General features: G+C 33.8%; 1 protein-coding gene across 1 annotated transcript; it reads left to right on the top strand.

Annotated features, from left to right (window-relative positions):
- Positions 1-1,743: 1,743 nt before the first annotated feature.
- On the top strand, positions 1,744-7,306 carry LOC135215931 (uncharacterized). The gene is made up of 4 exons (XM_064250886.1): positions 1,744-1,869; positions 5,266-5,463; positions 6,348-6,551; positions 7,215-7,306. Exons 1-4 carry the CDS (start codon positions 1,806-1,808, stop codon positions 7,304-7,306), a joined length of 558 nt encoding a protein of 185 aa, XP_064106956.1. The 5' UTR covers positions 1,744-1,805.
- Positions 7,307-9,094: the final 1,788 nt, after the last annotated feature.

Below are 9,094 nucleotides of genomic sequence, written 5' to 3'. Positions count from 1 at the left end.
ACTTAGAACCAGGGAAGTACTTAGACTTCTGAAATCAGGGAAATACTTAAACTTTTAAAGTTGTTGATGGAGTGATGCCCTTTGATCAATGTAATTACTTACAAGATTACCTCACACCTGTTTTGATGAACTTAGTCTGATTTTCTGCAATACTGGTAAGTGTTAAGGGATCACTGTTGCCTTTAGAGTATTCAGTCGTTTAATACGTGTTATGAGGGTTCAGGTGTCCGGCTTTTGGTGAGGTAATAATTGATAAATGGTAAACAGATACTTGGCACTTCGTAACAATATATATATATATATATATACACATATACACATATGCTTGTGTGGTGTGTGTGTGTGTGTGTGTGTGTGTGTGTGTGTGTGTGTGTGTGTGTACGTATAGTTCGCTTGCAAATGCGCGACTTTTTATAGTTTTAAATAGTTTGTTCGATATATAACTACTTTCCTGGCTTAAGATTTGCATGTGTATGCATGTGTCTGTTTTGCTGACTATCATACACTGTACTCATCTGAATAAAACTTGTCTATGTCAGCCTCAAATACTCCTTTTAAATATGGTAGGCATACCCCCATTTGCCAGTTTTCGTCTCAATTTAATATATTTCAGTTACCACTATAAGATGTAGACGATACGTTCAAAATACTAGCGATGTTCATTAAATGTTCTAGAATAGATCGTTTTAGTTTTCAACAAAATCAAGTTGTCCTACATCGCAGCCTCCGCCATCATCACCTACTAAATCATAAAACAATGAGATATCATCAAATTACAACCAAGAATTTCAACCTAGATTTATCTTGAAACTAAGTTTGTTGAAAAATTATATTCATCTGGAAGAAAATAGCAGGCCTCCTTGAAGCTCGTATAATATTAACGTCTAACCTGCTGATCATTGACTTATATGATGATTATGGTCATTATGTTCGTCATATTCATCACAGAACGATTCAGTCATGTCAAAGTTCTAATTGCCCTTGTATTACTCCTGGTTATTGTTTGAGAGATTAACCTGTCGTATAATCGACATCAGATTCCCTTAGACTCTATGAAGAGATTCTTAAGGTCGTGGGATTTCATTAGCCACAAAAAAAATAAAGATTTCCTTAACGGGGTTTCCCAACCAGTGGCGTTCTCCTACTCTTTAAATTTCTGATTTTCTTTATTCGCAAAATTCTTTATTTTTTTATTGGAAAACTTGAAAGCTATCAGTGCTGGTTTCCTGGAAATGGGTTCGTTTTCAGAGCAAATGATCAGTGTTCTCTCTCTCTCTCTCTCTTTCTCTCTCTCTCTCCCTTTCAGATTCCTTCCCCTTCTGTGTGCCCGTGTGCGTGTATGTGGGTGTGTGTGAGCGAATGTGCACTACATAACAGCGAAAGAAAAAAAATGAAAACAGGTTCTCTGCTCGTGCCTTCTCCTAGTTTTCTTTATTACTGTGCTTTTTTTTTTTTTTTTTTTTTACTCGATTTCTCTCAGGCAACCGTTACTGGACTTCGATATAACGAATTTACAGTAGCATGTGCATACTGAAAATATTTCGATATCATATTAAAAGGACATGTTGCTTTAAAGTATCAAAAACCCTTACGGCCAACACTGAATACGAAATCGGCCTTCAATTCCCACCGACGAAAATACAAAAGAAAGAAAATGAGGTGCGAATAAACGCACAAAGGCGCAACCTGGTTGTCAGGCTGTCGATATAAAAGGGAATCATTACTGCTGCTGTTCAATCTACCCCGAAGAGCATTGAGAGAGAAGGGAAGACGCGTCACTGATCGTAAAACCAAGCGACATCGAGATGGCTTCGGCTTCGTTAATATTTCTGTGCTTCGTCGGGAGTGTGATAGTCTCTTTGGCAAGCGGTGAGTTTAATGTTTGCACCATAATGTTATTTTCAACAATAGATTCAACTTGGTTGGATTCAGTCTTCTTTGGCACTTTCCCTCTTCTTTTAAAGCCGTCATACATTTGGCTTTGAAAAAAGAATTTAATTTTGTTTTTGTATGTAATTATTGAAGACTCATTCAGGAATACTGTATGACAATTTACATTATATTTTCATCGATTGTTTATATAAGAAAGTAGCTGTTAGTTTAGATTTATTCTAATTTTATATCCCTTTCCGATAATTTCTTGATTAATCCTGATCTATATCTGTATAAAAGAAGGCTATTAATTGTTGAGTTAGAGCCTTTTTTATATAATTGTTAAACATCATGAAAATGAGAAGCACCGGTTTTTTATATCATGAGTAAATTTCAGTGCTAGCTTCGCTTTAAAACTGAATTTCATATTTTAAATAAAAATTCTTATGCTTAAGAACAGCCAAACACCTGTCTGCATATCGGACATACATAGTTATTTTTAAATACATATTCTTTTAAATAACACATGAAATTCAACATGCGTATGCAAGACGTAAGGCCCTTTGCATACGTCTCCACGCTAGAGTACAAATCACTTTTAATAATGAAAAAAAAAAAAAGAGTTCTAAGTTCTAAAAGAACATCCCGTATTGCTGATGGAATGCCATGAGCAGGTATCTCTGGCTGAAGTTCTCCAATATAACTGTGAAAGTCCTTGAACTGGAGCATTGTTGCAAAGGCTTTTCCAGCCTAAGGAAACCAGTTTTCCTGACAAGGTTCTTTCTACCAAAAACGTTTTTAATGCTTACGTTGAGTCGTCAGCATATTTTTAGGGATGTTTTTTTAATGATACTGCTTAGCTTTTCTGATCATCATAAGTAATAGCTTTCAGGTTACCCACACATAGTATATAAAAGGTTATATATCAGGAGGAAGAATACGCTGGAGATTCACAATTTTTTTTATTCCCTCCTACTTTTCAAGATTGATAAGCACGTCTACGTTGGATGGAATAAAGAAAAAGTGTGAATCTCCAGCGCATTCGTGTCCTTGATTCTACCATGTACGTGCATGCACAGGGGTGTGAAGCTCATGTTTTCGAAGTCACTGAACTTGAAGGTATTGTTAATGTTACGGGTGATACCGATTTGGTTTTCGTTCGATGTTTACGTTGTCTCGTTGGATCTTCGTGTTTTTTTTTCTGAGATTTTCGAGTTGATTTCTCCCTTTAGAAAACGTTCTTTTCATCTTTATATAGGGATTTCTATAGTTTAAAAAGCGCTTGATCTTTATACTGCTCCTTAATTAATTGAACCTGTATCAAATATGTTTGTATTCGGACCAAACCTCTCTTCTCGTTGCTTTTCCCATAAAACATGTCCTCTTCAAACTCTTTCTTCGAATAATCTTAGTGTTATATTAAACGGGTGGTATCACTCACTGTACTCGAGAAATTAAGTAATATCTCTACCATAAACCATTAGTGGCTCGTTGTTTTTGAAGATTAATCCAGCTTAATTTTGCGCACAAAATCTTTGTTTTAGTGTTGAATATGCATCATCGCTTACGGAAGAATTCGCCGTTATCTTAAGATCTGCGACTTCCCTCTTAAAATTTCTTCAAGGTGTATAATTAATTCTTATTAGACTGTTTAATACTCTTTAGTCTATAGGAATCTATAAACTTTAAGAGAAAACTCCTCACAATGTTTTGCAATGGCAACTTCATCATGAACTCCATGCCTACACTGCTGCAGTTCATTGGTCTTGGGTTTCTTTAGTTCCTTTCTTTCCAGATTCTGGTTGGAACTTTTCCTCCTTACACATCTCACGAACGAACCCAGAATTAAACAGGGTGCGTAAAACTAAACTTAGAATGAACTGAAATGTCGGTAGTTAGATAATGCAATTATCGGTCATTCAACGAATCTGTAGAATAGATGAATGGATGCAAGCATTTTACACACACGCACACAGGCACATAGATGCATGTATATATATATATATATATGAATTATATTATATTATATATATATATATATATCTATATACACATATGTATATAGATATATATATATATATATATATATATATATTATATATATATATATATATAATATTTATATGTGTGTGTGTGGTGTGTGTGGTGTGTGTGAGAGCGTGGATATGCGCTGGTGCGTGCGCTTGTGTATAAGTATGTGAGTGTATTGAACCCACGGTCTGGATACCTATCTGGACCGTGACTGAACCTTGCTTTCGAAGGACATGTATTATTCACTCGCTCCCTCGGTGAAACAAACAAGGCCCGGTTCCAAGAAAGGTGGAGCTCTTTACGTACTTCTGTTTTGTTTTACCATTATGTCTGTTGTTAATCTCAAACCAGGGTTGTCCAAGCACGGGAGTACCTGTTACTTGCTTCCCTTGGGTAGAATTTTTTGGAAGCTTGATTTTAAAGTCAATCACCCTCCAGGGGCTTGGTCCATTTAAATAGGGCCCAGCCTCTGAGTAATATATATATATATATATATATATATATATATAATATATATATATATATATATATATATATATATATCTAATATCGATAAAAGGAGCCCATAAAACACCAAAATGTAGAGAGAAAAGTATATATTCAGAGACTGCTGTCTCTCTCTTCAGGTATATGAATGATGAGAAAAGTTTACAGAAAAGGTGGTATTTATACCAAGAGATTCGTCCACAAGTTATATATATAATATATATATATTATATATATATATCTATATATATATAATATATGTATATATATAATGTAAATCTATAAAATTATATATATATATATATATATATATATATATATATATATACATTTTGAAATAGGGCTCAGCCTCTGAATTATATCTTATATATATTATATCTATATATATATATATAATATATATAAAGATATATATATATAATCTATCTCTATATATTCTCTATATATATCTATATACAATACATTATATATTAATATATATGTATATATATTATACATATGATACTATCTAATCGTATATATATCATTATATACTATACTCTATATTATATATATTGATATAAATATATATATATAATATATATATATACATTTAAATAGGGCTCAACCTCTGAATTATATATAATATATATATATATATATATAATATATATATATATACATAATATATATATATCATATATATATATAGTATATATATATATATACTATACTATATATATTAATATATATATATATATATATATATATATATATACATATACTGCGTTTGGTTTCGAGTTCTAGGTTGTGCCTTTATGCCAACCATAAAAAAAAAAGACTAAACGAGATCTTAAACTGTAACTAAGTCATGTCCTTTCATTTCCCATTCTTCAGGCTGCTCTTCCCCTTACCAGAAAGTTGGACAATGGTGTATATTCGTGAACATCACGGCGCCTGCAGGAGGGCCAGGCCAACCCGTCAGCTGGTTGCAAGCCAAGGCATCCTGCCAGCAATCCAATGCGGACTTGGTCACCTTAGAAGATCAGAGGAAATTGTTCGCCATTACACAATACCTCAACCTCAATTTCAGATGTAAGTTGTTGGCATACTGCTATTTACCTTCACCTTATATTAGTCATATGAATTGAAGTAAAACCTCGTACATTAGTCATTACCTAACGCATCCCATAGTCGCGTTCTTTCCAACACACACCAGGGATTCGTGGTATTAACCTGATTTTTTGCCCGGTATGACACAGCCCACAATTCTCGCAGTATTTGCTAAAAAAATTTGCCGTGTGGTCTGTCTTATAAATGGTTCAAGTTATTTTACTTGCAAAAGAGAAACCTCAGTAGCATAAGCAAATGTTACTGAGGTTTGATTTTTTACTTATGCAGATAAAAATTTATTATATATTTTATTATTAAAATTATCTACCTTCTACTTATTTTGTCTCAAGAATCATAGTATATCTTAACGAAAGCTCCTCGGCAATTTTTTAAGACATTAAAATCTACCATTACAAAAGCCTAACGCCCTTGGTATACCACATCGTAAGGTTCCATTTCCCCCCAACCCCTTGCTCTGCAGTCATGATTATATCGTGCAAATTCATTGATAATGGAATTGCCGTGGAGCTCTTGTATAAATCCAGAAGCCTCAGTTCTTGCTACCTTTGCAGTGTGAGTTTTCATAATTGGTAAATGAAGTAAAAGAGGAGCTAACTTACTTCAACTTTTGACATCCTCTGTGTCATTCAAAGACATAAGATGGAATTATAAGCTTTCATTTTAATAGTGACACCATATTTGACTGAAGGCTTAACATAAAGTACCGTTTCTCTTGGACTTTTGTTATTATATGTACTATTGAAATACTGTTTCGTTTAAGTATTATTGTGCTTCCACTTATTTTACCCGAACGAATTCGTATTTCAATTTTTCTTCTTACTTCTTTAATTTTCCTTCAATTTCAGCTGAGTCTCAAGGAGGCTGGGTATACTGGGTTGGCGCCCTTGGGTCGAACCGCGAATGGCAGTGGGTCAATAATAAGCCCCTGAGCCTCCTCCTCAAATATGTAAGTATTCCTTATTTGAATCATGTTAAGCTTCGTAATCAGCTTGGTAAAGTTATTATTATTTTTTCTAGATTCCTTTTCAGGGATCTTGGGATTGTGCCTAGTGCTCCATATTATTATTATTATTATTATTATTATTATTATTATTATTATTATTATTATTATTATTATTATTATTATTATTACTATAATTATTATTATTATTAATCACTTTTTCATCATTACTTAATGAAATTTGTGAAGATGACGTCCAATAGCTCCTGATTACTTTGACATAATGATTATACTCTGAATCTAATTTTTCGTTTTTGTTTAACAAGTCACGAAAATAAAGTTTTAAAAAATGTAAAAAAAACCGGATACAATATCTGTCTAAGTATGATAGAATGAAAAAATCTGATATTTCAATTAAGTGCTACCTCAATGCCTTACGTCGTCTCCCTCCAGAAGGTGGATTATTCTACGGGAAATCCTGATTTCCTACATTCTCCGAAAAACGTTAAAATGAAAAGTAATACTCCATGCATCATTAAATGCCGTTTCACTCTGTACTCAACTGAAAAGAATATAAAAGAGCGCCCTGAATGGTTCATCTTTTTTATCTATTAGAAGAAGGGAAATTCGAGAAGATCTGTGCATTCTTTGATATGGTGATGTTTACTCATTGTCATGGACAAACAGACGGACGTCTAGTTACTATCATTTATCAATTAGCATCGCTACCAATATCAAAACATTAACTCATTGTCTTCAATCTTTCCATTAGCTGGCTGCCAGACCAACCCTCCGTGGAACCCACCACGCAACATGGTCGTTTGGTACCTGCCGATAAGGTTCACGGGAGGAGATACCTCCTGAGTGCCGACGGAACCAAAAGCAACTCACCTGCCTATATTTGCGAGCGTCAGTAGAAAGATCGGCTACATTGGAATGTAGGAGGCTTTTACCATAAAGCAGTTTTTTCAATTTTTTTTTTTTTTTTTTTTTTTTTTTTTATAGTAAGGTGTTGTTTTACTTTTACATGTTATTTGGTTGGAGGTTTTTTGTTTCTGTTTTGTTAATGTTTTCTGGGGACAAAATGTATTGTTTGAAACTATCGATAAAGAAGTTCTTGAAATCTTATTTTGGGGAGTTTTTTGTGGGGAAACTTGACTATGAATGGATTCCATTTTGATTTGCGGGAAAATAGGATATAATTTGAGAATTCCAGCATCTCAGAATTCTCATTTTTTTTCATTTTTTTTAGGAAAATATGTTGCACGAAACAATTGTTTGTTTTTCCATTTTGTTAATTCGCTTAGTTTTATTATTTTTGGTTGCACTGTAAGGAGTTATGTATCTGTCAATATTAGCTTATCACGTTTAGCATTTACAAACAGATATTGAGTACTGAGATTCCCAAAATGTTTTTGCTAGCATATTTTTCTCATGTTTATGGACAGAGAATGCACATAAATTCTCTCCTCTAAAACGTTCGAAATATTTGAGTTATTTTAAATTTCTATTCCGCAGTGCAGTATTGTTGATAAAAATCATAAACTTATAAAAAAAATAAGATACGCATTTGCTTTTCCTTTAACCTACTTCACATATTAATGTTGAGTATGTCTAATGTATCAAAAGTCATTTAATGTTCTTAAGAGCAAAAGCCAATGTTACATGTTTAGATTTCGTCTCTGAATATGACGATACTCACCATCAACTGTGAAAAATTAGAAAATAATTTACTATGGTTCCACGAAGTTTTTCCATGCTTTCCCCATATCCTTGTGAAAATGGGTGCTCTCTTGATGCAAGGAAGAACTGGGCGATGGCATTTGGGTAGGTTTTCTACACCAGCAGGTCTGATTTTCTTAAAAAGTAATTTCAGAGCAACCATACCAAGCCTGAAACCTTGAATACATGTTACCATGCATGTACCGTCTAGATTAATTTGTAGAAGACGGCCTTTGAATGGCTTTAATTAATTTGAATGTTCTTCGGGCATTGGGGAGAGTGAGACTGAACTGCGTACCTCTTCACAAGTAGAATTCAATCAGTTAATGGGGTCAGGCTTTTCACCTACTTTTCGTTCAATTTCGACTGACTGGCGAACCTCAGGTCGCTAGAAGTACCGTGCATATCTAGGTATAAGCCTTTGGTTAGGCCTAAAAAAAAAAAAAAAAAAAAAAAAAAGTGGCTCACCCGTCCTTTACTTGTAGTCTTTTGGTAGGCTCAGGAAACTACCTGGGGGAACTATGCAAGCTGTCGTCCCATGACATCAATTAAACCCAGCCGTTGCTACCACCACATGGAAGCAGAAGATACTGAAGGACAGTATCTTCTGCACAACGAAAAAAAAGTTTAACAGAATAACCTTATCATTGACATAAAATGCTTAACCCAGACTCTTTCAGTGAATGCTACTAAACTGGTAACTTTCTGTAGTTGCTATTTTTCTACGTACCTTAATCCCAAATGTTGCTTAATTCCATATTTTCTAGTTGGAAAGCTCTCCCTTCCAAAGAAGCTCTAATTTGACTGTTACAGTTTTCATGCAAAGAAAAAGCGTAACATGAAGAATGTAATATATTTGATAATTCAAATTCAGCATGTTTACCTTACATTGCCAAGTCCATTTTATAATTTGGACGTATCACTTCCAGG

Source organism: Macrobrachium nipponense, chromosome 5, assembly GCF_015104395.2.
Source record: "Macrobrachium nipponense isolate FS-2020 chromosome 5, ASM1510439v2, whole genome shotgun sequence".
NCBI classification, from domain to species: Eukaryota; Metazoa; Arthropoda; class Malacostraca; order Decapoda; family Palaemonidae; genus Macrobrachium; species Macrobrachium nipponense.
The sequence above is the reverse complement of the archived record's forward strand: the minus strand, read 5'-3'. Positions and strand labels throughout refer to the sequence as shown.